Source organism: Corella eumyota, chromosome 1, assembly GCF_963082875.1.
Source record: "Corella eumyota chromosome 1, kaCorEumy4.1, whole genome shotgun sequence".
Classification (NCBI taxonomy): domain Eukaryota; kingdom Metazoa; phylum Chordata; class Ascidiacea; order Phlebobranchia; family Corellidae; genus Corella; species Corella eumyota.
In genome coordinates this window covers 11,540,291-11,553,225 of record NC_137490.1, presented here as the reverse complement: position 1 = coordinate 11,553,225, position 12,935 = coordinate 11,540,291, and the positions used below count along the sequence as shown (strand labels likewise).

The following is a 12,935-nucleotide window of genomic DNA, read 5'->3' as shown; positions in this document are numbered from 1 at the left end:
TTGTATCGGTTAATATATAGTAAAACTGTATCACGGACATTTTTATATTGGTTAATATATAGTTAAAACTGTATCACGGATATTTTTATATTGCCTACTATATACAGTTAAAACCGTATTACGGATATTTTTTTATTGGTTAATATATAGTTAAACTATATCACGGATATTTTTATATTGCCTACTATATAGTTAAACTGTATCACGGATATTTTTGTATCGGTTAATATATAGTTAAACTGTATCACAGATATTTTTATATTGCCTACTATATAGTAAAACTGTATTACGGACATTTTTGTATCGGTTAATATATAGTTAAACTGTATCACGGACATTTTTATATCAGTTAATATATAATTAAACTGTATCACGGATATTTTTATATTGCCTACTATATAGTTAAACTGTATCACGGATATTTTTATATCGGTTAATATATAGTAAAACTGTATCACAGATATTTTTATATTGGTTAATATATAGTTAAACTGTATCACAGATATTTTTATATCGGTTAATATATAGTAAAACTGTATCACGGATATTTTTATATTGGTTAATATATAGTTAAACTGTATCACAATATTTTTATATTGGTTAATATATAGTTAAAACTGTATCACGGATATTTTTTATATTGGTTAATATATAGTTAAAACTGTATCATAGATATTTTTATATCGGGTAATATTATAGTAAAACTGAATCACGGATAATACAGTATAAATATCCGCGATACAGTTTTACTGTATATTACCGATATAAAAATATCCGTGATACAGTTTTACTGTATATTACCGATATAAAAATATCCGTGATAAACATATTGTGACATAACAATCAATGCAAAAAATCAATGATGCACATATTTTAATACAAAAATAAATGTTATTTGCAGGTTTTAATATAGTAATTAGTACCAAAACATAAATTATAGGCAAGTTTCACTGTAATAAATAGTTTAAAAATATTCAGGACATTTAATTTTGAGCATAATTGCCTCTAAAAAAATATCCGGCAATATCCATATGGGTCCGAGTTTTACCAACTGCCGAAGTCAAGTAAATATTTACTCTTATCAAAAAATAAAATATTTTTTAGCCTGGAATGTAATTTAATAAATGCCTGTTCCATTGTTTTTTTTTTCAATAAACAGTTATGTCACTTTATTATCAACAAAAAAGATTAAATTAAAACCGGCAGCGTTGTGTAGTGGTAAAAACGCTTGCTACACTGCTCTTATGCTATAGCGCCCTTAAGTAAGGTGCTATAACTGGTATAAACTTCTGCAGAGCCTGGACTTGGTTAACAGCATAATTACCGGGCAATTATAATTTTTATATTATCCCAAACTGCTGAAGGCAACTTAAGACTGGGTCGGAGTAACTAATGTTAATCTGGTTTAGGTTGCGCATTTGACTATTCCACACCGAGAATAAAAATACATGTACAAAAAAAATCAACTATTTTGTCTATAACTTTCTCTACTTACAGACTTGCGTCATAGTTACGTGTTCTAAGTTTTGTTTGCAAAATTTTCAATTGTTGGCAGGTTATAACAGTGGCACTATATACGAAATTCTTGTTTGTGAAACTTATAGAGTGGATGTAATATGGAAAATAACAGCTGATATTGGTTGGGTATCTGTTATATCGTACTTGCAATTCATAAACAGTTACTACACTATAGTACAAATTCCAGAAAAAAAAAGGTCAGTAAAACTTTTTTTGTATCTTTTAATAAAATTCATTTGTAATCAATATAGGGCTTTGTAATTTGACTGCTAAAATTGTAACGCATTTATGGTAATAATGAAAATCTTATAAAATATGCTTTTTTTAATTTTTTAGGGTGTAAATGATTATCTGATTAATCCAATTATTAATTGATCCATTACATTAATTAAATTTGAAACAGTAGTATAAGCACCAAACTCGACGAAACATTTAGAATATAAAAATACTTAAAATTTAAATAGTTTAATAGTCTGTGGTTGTGTCAACAATAAACTTTGTTTGTGGGTGATTTTATAACACTGTGCAAACAACAAACAGAAAGAGAATAGTTATAAACAATGTACTTAAAAGGCAAATTTTACTTTGAGTAAAAAATATTCAAACGTTGTAAAAAAGTTGATTTACTTTGTAGAGACCTAGGATATTATAAATTCCGGTTTCTAAATTTATTTATTATATCAACGAGACTGACAATTGTTTTTTACTTGTGAGTTTTGTTAATAAAGCATCATTGATATGGAGGTATTATCTGATTTTAATTGTTTTAAAATCTTAAATTAATTTTAAAAAAACTAAATGTTGTTTAAATCTATTATTAAAAAAAAATCCCATGAAAAAGTGTTATTTTTGTAATCAGTTTTTAATTTTATTGTAAAACATACGTTATAAATAAAATGTATCGATCTTACTACTACATTTTTCAGTTTTTAAAATTGTTTTTAGCTATGTGATAGTTCACCAGACAAGGATCATTTTAGAGCAGTGATCCAAAAAAATCCTAAGAGCAAACGCAACAGAAATAGACGTCGCCAGAGAAAAGGAAGAAATTCTTACCTAACGGGACAACAACACCAAGGTGGGGCTAAAAGGGGTTTTGGAGGTCCTTCCAACTCAAGTGAAAGTGGTTTAAGCCCTAGAAGGTCAAACACACCAACCAACGAAAGTGACTCATCCACCAACCACAGAGGAAATCGACCTAGTTTTGGACGAACATCATCATGTGGGTATCAACCCAGAGTTCCACCAAGGTGAATAAAGTTGTTTTGAGTGATTGCTTGACTGTGAAATAGTCTTTTCATTATTTATAAACACTATTTTTCTTTAATTCTAAAAGTGGTTTTGGTGCTTTTATTAAAAAATAAGTGAAACTGTAATCTTACTGCTAAAATTGGTTTATTTAAAATTTTAAATTAAAATAATTCTATCTGGCTTTTAATTTTAAAGTTAAAAATAAAATAATTACGTTTTTTTATTTGTAAAAAATGCTATTATCAGTGCTTTTTATTTAAAGTACAATCCTAAACTTTGTAATACTAATAAACTAAAACTGGATTTCAGTGTGCTAAAGTGTCATTAAACCTATGTTTTCTGAGTACAAATGTTTTATGTGTTTTAGGTTTAATAAAGCCCATTCAGGACATACTTCTTATCCTAGGGAAAAAGAGAGATCTTCAAATCGATTACATGATGACAGTAAGTTATGTTATATATTACCTTTTGTATACCCATAGTTGGATATTTAAAAAAAGGGAAATATAATACCTAAAAGTTTTAAAGCAAAAATTCATATGTTTTTACAAACAAATTTTAAGTTTTTTTTTTTAAACTGGTGACTATACTGTGTATACTTACTATCCATTTGATTTATCAGTTTATGGTAATTACAGTTAACCTAAAACCACTGTATAGTTTTATTTGCTTTTCTAATATTACCGCTAATAGCTTATGATTTTGTTGTATTTACAGCCTCATTTCATAGTAGTCAAAATTCTTGTCACGGAGGAAATCAATCACAAGGTTGCAACAGAAATCTTTCCCCTCCAATATCAGAGTTTACCCACCTGGTATTCTTTTTTTTATTTTTACCAAAAGCCTGGTTGTAATTTAATGCAAGACTTATTTTTTTGTAAACGGTGAATAATTTTTGTGTATATATGATATCAGTAAAAGAACTGTCTATAATTAACCGAAAATTTTGTGTAAAAGTAAGAACATGATGGAATGCAAAGAATGTAAAATAAAAATAACTTTTTTTGTTTATTACTAAATATGTAATTGATCAAGGTTACAAGTGGAATCTAGCACCTTTTGGTTTAAAATTGATAATAAAAAGTTTGACGCTTTACCTTACTCAATATTTTTATTTAATTTACAATTTAAAAAAATGATTTAAAGCTAAACAAAATATCAAATTAATTTTGTAGCAAGTTAACGAGGCACAAAGTGAACTTCCCCCTCAACAACAATCCATCTCCAGAAGCTCTTTCTCTTCTTCTATTACTCAACAATCAAACTTACCTCAGTTGGGCTTAAAAAAAAAACCTGCTGCCCCTGTCTCTGAACAACAGCTCATCCACAACCCCATGCAGATGGGGTTAAACCCAGTAGCATCCGGCAGGGGTCATCCTCAAAGATACCCCCAACCAATCAAGAGTAAAATTATTTAATAATTTTAAACTTAAAAAACTTTCTTTATTTTAAGGTGGTTAATGTCCAACTTTTTGTGCTAATTGTAAAGTTAAGTTTTAAACAATCACTAATATATGCCAGCAATAATTTACTGCCAACCACAAGCACTTTTTTTTAAGGATTATAAATTGGACGTGCATATAATTTTTTTTTACTAAGCTTTATTATATTTAGATTAGGATATCACGTTAGACTTAACAAGATAAATAGGCAGAAGGCTGTTAAACAATAAATATTTTTCATAAATTATCAGGTATTATTTCAGTCAAAGCTCCTGCTCAGAAGCCGTGTATTGTACATAGAATATTAGTTAAAAATCCTAAACTTGCCAAAGAAGATGAAAAAAGGCAGAACAGTGCAAAAAAGCTGGTGTTATGTTAGCATTATTTCATGTAGTCTTAAAAATTAAAAACACTTATAAAATAATTTAAAAATTGAATTTTAAAATTTAGTGTTTTCAAGAAAAAACTGCTTAAAATATTGTTCTAAAACTATTCTTTAAATACTAAGTTTAAAACTAAAATTAAATAAATGTAAAATTGAGGTCCTGACAACAAATCATCATATTCGAATGTGCTCCAAGGAGCACCCTCTCCAAACAAACAGGGAGTTTCCCCAACAGAAATTCCCCAGATTGCAGGTGGGGGCTATAATAACCCAGGCATGAGACCTTATCCTGGGGTACGATATGCATACATTCCAAAAGGCAAGTACAAAATGTTAACTAGCTACTAAATTTGTTTATAAAGAAATGGGTTAATATTAGCTTTTACCTAATACGTTTTTGGAAAAATATAACACAAACAAATAAATAAAATATAAAAATGATTTTAGTATGTTTAAAAAGCAGTTATTTTTACCACTTATCTAAGCAGTGTTATTTTTCAAAAAAAATGGACTGCTTCAAACTAAATTCTTGTTTCTTACTTATACCTGATTTTTGAAATATTTAGGGCATTCACCACCTGGTGTGCCATCCCAGGTGCCAGGTGGCATGATGCGGTCACAACAACAACACCAGCAATCAGCACCTATTATCGCCTCTAAGGTGCCACCACCTTTAACACAGAGATTTGTTCAATTGGCACAGGGTTCGCAATCAACTACTCCTCCTGCTCACCCTTCCCAACAGCAGCCGCAGTCTAATATAAGAAGTGCAAAAAGTATTGCACCTACAGAAGGTAAAAAAGCATTCAAAGTAACTTTTTAAATTTTTTATCTAAAGAGCGAATTGCTTTTTTATACAAGTCTAAGAATTTTTAACCTTTGTCTTATACTTTTTGAACAGAGTCAAAGCCTAAAAAGAAAACAGAGTCCACATTTCAAGATCTAGTTGAATTCGGGAGACACTTTAAAGTAAGATCATTGATAAAACAATTTTTCAAAAAAAAAACTTCGAATTTATGTGTACAAAAAAGTAATTAATGTTGTTTAAACAATTTTTTTAGTTATCAGAGCTGCAAGATTCTGGCATAGCAGATGCAAAAAAAGATGTTGTTTCTATGGGTAAAATAAGTTAATTAATATTTCATATTTTTTGTTGTATTTATTTTGATTTTTTTAACTATGTTTTATACTTTGCATAAAGAATTGAGGTCTAAAAAGATGTCAGACTCAACGTTCCAAGAACTGGTTGAATATGGAAGAGAATTTAAGGCTAGTATTTGCTAATACAAATTTGTATCATTTGCACGAAACTTATTGTAATCAACCTTTTTACTTTTAGTAAAAATTAATTCAACGTTGTAAAATGTTGATTTACTTTGTAAAAACCTAGGATATTATAAATTCTGGTTTCTAAATTTATTTACCTTATCAACAAAACTGACAATTGTGTTTTTTACTTTTGAGTTTTGTTAATAAAGCAACATTGATATGGCGGTATTATCTGATTATAATTGTTTTTAAAGCTTAAATAAATTAAGAAAAAAAAATGTTGTGTAAATCTATTTTAAAGAAAAGTTCCCATGAAAAAGTGTTATTTTTGTAATCAGTTTTTAATTTTATTGTAAAACATACGTTATAAATAAAATGTATCGATCTTACTACTACATTTTTCAGTTTATAAAATTGTTTTTAGCTATGTGATAGTTCACCAGACAAGGATCATTTTAGTGCAGTGATCCAAAAAAATCCTAAGAGCAAACGCAACAGAAATAGACGTCGCCAGAGAAAAGGAAGAAATTCTTACCAAACAGGACAACAACACCAAGGTGAGGCTAAAAGGGGTTTTGGAGGTCCTTCCAACTCAAGTGAAAGTGGTTTAAGTCCTAGAAGGTCAAACACACCAACCAACAAAAGTAACTCAACCACCAACCACAGAGGAAATCGACCTAGTTTTGGACGAACATCATCATGTGGGTATCAACCCAGAGTTCCACCAAGGTGAATAAAGTTGTTTTGAGTGATTGCTTGACTGTGAAATAGTCTTTTCATTATTTATAAACACTATTTTTCTTTAATTCTAAAAGTGGTTTTGGTGCTTTTTTTAAAAAATAAGTGAAACTGTAATCTTACTGCTAAAATTGGTTTATTTAAAATTTTAAATTAAAATAATTCTATCTGGCTTTCAATTTTAAAGTTAAAAATAAAATAATTACGTTTTTTTATTTGTAAAAAAATGCTATTATCAGTGCTTTTTATTTAAAGTACAATCCTAAACTTTGTTATACTAATAAACTAAAACTGGATTTCAGTGTGCTAAAGTGTCATTAAACCTATGTTTTCTGAGTACAAATGTTTTATGTGTTTTAGGTTTAATAAAGCCCATTCAGGACATACTTATTATCTTAGGAAAAAAGAGAGATCTTCAAATCGATTACATGATGACAGTAAGTTATGTTATATATTACCTTTTGTATACCCATAGTTGGATATTTAAAAAAGGGAATTATAATAACTAAAAGTTTTAAAGCAAAAATTCATATGTTTTTACAAACAAACTTTATGTTTTTTTTAACTGGTGACTATACTGTGTATACTAACTATCCATTTGATTTATCAGTTTATGGTAATTACAGTTAACCCAAAACCACTGTATAGTTTTACTTGCTTTTCTAATATAACCGCCAATAGCTTATGATTTTGTTGTATTTACAGCCTCATTTCATAGTAGTCAAAATTCTTGTCACGGAGGAAATCAATCACAAGGTTGCAACAGAAATCTTTCCCCTCCAATATCAGAGTTCACCCACCTGGTATTCTTTTTTTTATTTTTACCAAAAGCCTGGTTGTAATTTAATGCAAAACATATTTTTTTGTAAACAGTTGATATCAGTAAAAGAACTGTCTATAACTAACCGAAAATCTTGTGTAAAAGTAAGAACGTGATGGAATGTAAAATAAAAATAACTTTTTTTGTTTATTACTAAATATGTAATTGATCAAGGTTAAAAGTGGAATCTTGCACCTTTTGGTTTGAAATTGATAATAAAAAGTTTGACACTTTACCTTACTCAATATTTTTATTCAATTTACAATTTAAAAAAATTGATTTAAAGCTAAACAAAATATTAAATTAATTTTGTAGCAAGTTAACGAGACACAAAATGAACTTCCTCCTCAACAACAACCCATCTCCAGAAGCTCCTCCTCTTCTTCCATTACTCAACAATCAAACTCACCTCAGTGGAGCCCCCCAAAAAAACCTGCTGCCCCTGTCTCTGAACAACAGCACATCCACAACCCCATGCAGATGGGGTTAAACCCAGTAGCCCAAGCAACCAAAGGTAAAATTTTTTAATAATTTTAAACTTAAAAAACTTTCTTTATTTTAGGATGATTAATGTTCAACTTTTTTGCTTATTGTAGAGTTAAGTTTTAAACAATCACTAATATATGCCAGCAATAATTTACTGCCAACCACAAACACCATTTTATTAAAGGATTATAAATTGGACTTACATGCATTTAATTTTTTTTTACTAAGCTTTATTATATTTAGATTAGGATATCACGTTAGACTTAACAAGATAAATAGGCAGAAGACTGTTAAACAATAAATATTTTACTGCTTAAAATATTGTTCTAAAATTAAATAAATGTAAAATTGAGGTCCTGACAACAAATCATCATATTCGAATGTGCTCCAAGGAGCACCCTCTCCAAACAAACAGGGAGTTTCCCCAACAGAAATTCCCCAGATTGCAGGTGGGGGCTATAATAACCCAGGCATGAGACCTTATCCTGGGGTACGATATGCATACATTCCAAAAGGCAAGTACAAAATGTTAACTAGCTACTAAATTTGTTTATAAAGAAATGGGTTAATATTAGCTTTTACCTAATACGTTTTTGGAAAAATATAACACAAACAAATAAATAAAATATAAAAATGATTTTAGTATGTTTAAAAAGCAGTTATTTTTACCACTTATCTAAGCAGTGTTATTTTTCAAAAAAAAATGGACTGCTTCAAACTAAATTCTTGTTTCTTACTTATACCTGATTTTTGAAATATTTAGGGCATTCACCACCTGGTGTGCCATCCCAGGTGCCAGGTGGCATGATGCGGCCACAACAACAACACCAGCAATCAGCACCTATTATCGCCCCCAATGTGCCACCACCTTTAACACCGAGATTCGTTCAATTGGCACAGGGTTCGCAACCAACTACTACCCCTGTCCACCCTTCTCAACAGCAGCCGCAGTCTAATATAAGAAGTGCAAGAAGTATTGCACCTACAGAAGGTAAAAAAGCATTCAAAGTAACTTTTTAAAATTTTTATCCAAAGAGCGAATTGCTTTTTCATATAAGTCTAAGAATTTTTAACCTCTGTCTTATACTTTTTGAACAGAGTCAAAGCCTAAAAAGAAAACAGAGTCCACATTTCAAGAACTAGTTGAGTTTGGGAGACACTTTATTGTAAGATCGTTGATGTAACAATCTTTCAAAAAAAAAACTTTGAATTTATGTGTACAAAAAAGTAATTAATGTTGTTTAAACAATTTTATTTAGTTATCAGAGCTGCAAGACTCTGGCATAGCAGAAGCAAAAAAAGATGTTGTTTCTATAGGTAAAATAAGTTAATTAATATTTCATAAATTTTGTTGTATTTATTTTGATTTTTTTAACTATGTTTTATACTTTGCATAAAGAATTGAGGTCTAAAAAGATGTCAGACTCAACGTTCCAAGAACTGGTTGAATATGGAAGAGAATTTAGGGTTAGTCTTTGCTAACACAAATTTGTAACATGTTTTCACGAAACTTATTGTAATCAACCTTTTATTAATACGTGAACAACGATTCTAACTAATGTTGTTGACTAAATACTATTTAAGCAATTTTACCCTTTCAGTTATCCAAGCAAGAAAGTACTTTAGATGATCCAAAAACAGTTACTAAATCACCTTCCACTTGTTCAAATTTATTTAAAAATAAAGATACTTAAATAACATGTATTGTTTTGAAAAAAACTAATTAAACTTAGGTATGTTACTTGAATGACAAGTTCTAATTTTTATCACTAATAACTATATTAAAATTCAAAAAAATGTTGGAAATGGTTATCAAAATGTGCTTTCGTAACTTAATAATATCATCTTACTATGTAAATAATTTCAAAAAATATAGATTTTATTAAAACAAGCAATTTTTCTACATCTATTTACATAATCCTGTACACCAAGATTACATTTATTTGGAGCTGAAAATATTCGTAATGTTTTAACCCATTTAAACAAAATCTAAATTTTTAACGAGTGTTTATTTTTAATAAAAATGTTTGTGAATAAAAAAAAGTCACATTTTTTGATTTTCTTAGTTACATCTTTGTTAGTATATCAAAACAAAGTTTTTTTATTTTTAAAATAAATTCAATATTTTAATATGTTTATGTTTTGACATTACATCGCCGTTTTTTTTAAATTATTTTCGTATGGCATCCCTTTTCGTGGTAATAAAAAAATTTGGATTGAACAGTATTACTTTTGACATTTAACATAACGTTATTTTGTACTATAGGTAATGTGTTTGTGCAAACCACGGTGTCGTCATAGGAAGAAAGATTCACAACGCTTGGGCAAACAAATAATGCGTAATTTAAAAAAATTGTGCAAACAACGAACTGTAAATAACACGAGTTGTAAGGTAAGTGGATAAAATTACAAAGATCATACGTGGCCCCTACCACTAACCTAACTGCAAAACCCGTGGTGTTTTCCGGAAATATCCGACGTGAATTCCTCTTAAAGTAGAAAGTTATAAACAAATAAAATGATTGAATTGACAAAGTGTTTTAGATATTTTATTTAGGATAAACAATTTAAGTTTTACAGAATTGACCAAGCTATTTTATTTATATATACTTTACTTTTATTACACAGTTATTTTATGCATTTTCATTAGTATAAGGTAGTAATGTCAAACTCTTATAAAAGTATCTTTTTACGTTAAATATAGGATTGTTATAAATTAAAGTATAATTTATATATATATTTTATTTTTGGTTTACACAATGAAAGTCAACGAAGCTCTGCTCCCCATTAAGGCTGCTTTTCTTTTTCACAGTGCAGGTAACAAATTATACTTAACTTTTTTCAACAATTGTAAAAATAATTAAATGCAAATATATTAAACAACCCAATAGGTATTTAATTTAAATACCTTATATATGTACAGATTGCCGAATATGTAAATGGATTAACGGTTAACAATTTTATTGTAGCATACTAGATAAAATATGGAATATAAACTATTGAAGTATGTATAACATGTAGGAGTTGTATTAAATGTTTTTTTAAAGGTTATGGTTTACCATTTGAGTAAAAATATTTTTAAATCTATTTTGTTTTAGTTTTTGGATGTTTGTTGCCCTTTAAAACCTTATTTCAAATGCAACTTGGAATGACTTATTCTCAAAATGGGATAATACAAGCTGTGGAGAGATTAACAAGAACATGTTTACCACCTGTTGTCACTGTAGTTGCAGATAAATTTACAATCCATAAAATAATTATGATAGCTTTTATTTTATTGGCCATTTGTGCTAGTGTTCCTATGTATTTTCTACCTCCAGTTAGTGTTATGGACCAGCATTTGGACTGTGTATCTATGAATGAGAAAGTATTTTGTTATGGTCAAGATGAAATCATGCATTTATGTACCTCACAAGATAACTCAAGTATGTGGAATTGCTACAACTCGACTCTTAATCAGAATTTTGATATGTTTTGTTATCCTGTGGAAAAAACTGTTTCTGATATAAAAAATGTTAATTTTTCTACATGTTTATTGGAAAAGACACCTGATCAAACTTTAGATTACGGCAGCTACCAAACAACATTTATTTTATTAATTGTTCTTACAATTTTTCAATCTATGTTTCTTAATACACTTCAACCTCTAATTGATGGTTCTGCAATGAATGTCTTGGGTCCAGACAAAATTGGAGATTATGGTAAACAAAGGCTGTTTGGAAGTATTGGTTTTGGATTTTCTGGTCTACTTGCAGGAATTTTAATTGATTTGTATACCCAAGCGACTGGTCAAGTTGAAACAGATTATGCTGTTATTTTTATAGGAATTTCCTTATTCTGCTTACTAACAGCAATTTCCCTATACTTTTTAAATGTCCCTAAGCAAAATGCACCTTCTTTATCTAAAAGCATTAAAAAAATATTTAAAAACAAGCATGTTCCTGTTTTTTTACTTATGTCATTGGTTGGTGGCTTCGTTATTGGTGTTAGGTTTACATTTGGATTTCTTTACATTTCCACTCTGCCTGGTTCATCCCAAACTATCTTTGGACTTTCTATTTTAATCAGATGTGCCAGTGAAATTCCTATGTTTTTTATGTCCGGTTGGATGATTAGGAAAATTGGATGTCCTGCTTGTCTTAGCATTGGACTTATAAGTGATGCAGTAGGTATTTATTTAGATTTGCATGTTTGATATATAAATTTTTTTATTTGAAGATATTGTGGAAATATACAAAATTTAAATTTTTTAGTTTCGTGTTTTTTGCTACACTGTACTTACTTCTGCTTGGCAATTACTATTGGTTGATCCATTAAATTCCTTGTCATTTGCTCTTTTCTTTTCTGCAATGAACACTTATGCCACTTTATTAGCACCGAAAGGAATGAATTCAACAATAATTTCTGTAACTCATGCTACATATTGGGGAATAGGTATGTTTGAATTTATTTATCTTTAATACTTCCATTATGTTTTAAATGTTTATAGTTTTTTTTTTTCTTTTTGTAATTTTTATTTCTTGCAGGTTTCATTGTTGGCAATTTATATGGAGGATTTGTTTCAGAAAGTCATGGGGAAATTGTAATGTTTAGAATCACTGCTGCTATTGGTTGGGTATCTGCTATATTGTACTATGTTATTCATAAATGTTTAGTGCATTTTTGTACAAATGAAAAAGAAAACCTAGGTCAGTATAAAATATTTTAAATGTGTGAAAGTTTTACAAAATATTTAAATCCATTAATTTGCCATGAAAATAAATATATTATAATTTTATTTTTAGAAAAAAAGAAACCTCAAACAACTAATAATAACATAATTAATGAAGAAAATAATTTGTTAACCAAGGTTGAAAACACTTCAATATAACAAAAAAATTATCATAGGTAAAATATTTATAATATTTTGATCAAATACCAGTATGTGCAATAATTTTGTGATGATTTTTTAGTTAAGAAAGTTCATATTGTAGGTGTTTATTTTAAATCTTTTTATGTTTTAATTTTATTTTAAATTTACCCACTA

General features: G+C 28.6%; 2 protein-coding genes across 5 annotated transcripts; both read left to right on the top strand.

Annotated features, from left to right (window-relative positions):
* The first annotated feature begins 995 nt into the window (after nt 1–995).
* On the top strand, nt 996–11,185 carry LOC145757414 (uncharacterized). Of its 4 annotated transcripts, XM_082572437.1 has the most exons (24): nt 996–1,064; nt 1,556–2,262; nt 2,464–2,768; nt 3,137–3,213; nt 3,487–3,584; nt 3,945–4,173; nt 4,754–4,915; nt 5,163–5,390; nt 5,498–5,565; nt 5,658–5,715; nt 5,798–5,865; nt 6,290–6,594; nt 6,964–7,040; nt 7,309–7,406; nt 7,739–7,937; nt 8,263–8,424; nt 8,673–8,900; nt 9,008–9,075; nt 9,169–9,226; nt 9,309–9,376; nt 10,176–10,301; nt 10,676–10,726; nt 10,833–10,913; nt 11,008–11,131. In XM_082572437.1, the coding sequence occupies exons 2-23, from the start codon at nt 2,257–2,259 to the stop codon at nt 10,884–10,886; spliced, it is 2,793 nt and encodes a 930-aa protein (XP_082428563.1). In that variant the 5' UTR covers nt 996–1,064; nt 1,556–2,256; the 3' UTR covers nt 10,887–10,913; nt 11,008–11,131. The 4 variants fall into 4 exon arrangements, with proteins under 4 accessions (XP_082428563.1, XP_082428564.1, XP_082428566.1 ...); XM_082572438.1 differs by lacking the exon at nt 10,833–10,913 and having other exon boundaries at nt 11,008–11,185; XM_082572440.1 differs by lacking the exons at nt 10,676–10,726; nt 10,833–10,913; nt 11,008–11,131 and adding an exon at nt 9,511–9,642 and having other exon boundaries at nt 10,176–10,224.
* Nucleotides 11,186–12,008: 823 nt separating this feature from the next.
* On the top strand, nt 12,009–12,935 carry LOC145757507 (uncharacterized). Its single transcript, XM_082572446.1, has 4 exons — nt 12,009–12,078; nt 12,163–12,343; nt 12,436–12,597; nt 12,694–12,935. The coding sequence occupies exons 2-4, from the start codon at nt 12,259–12,261 to the stop codon at nt 12,777–12,779; spliced, it is 333 nt and encodes a 110-aa protein (XP_082428572.1). The 5' UTR covers nt 12,009–12,078; nt 12,163–12,258; the 3' UTR covers nt 12,780–12,935.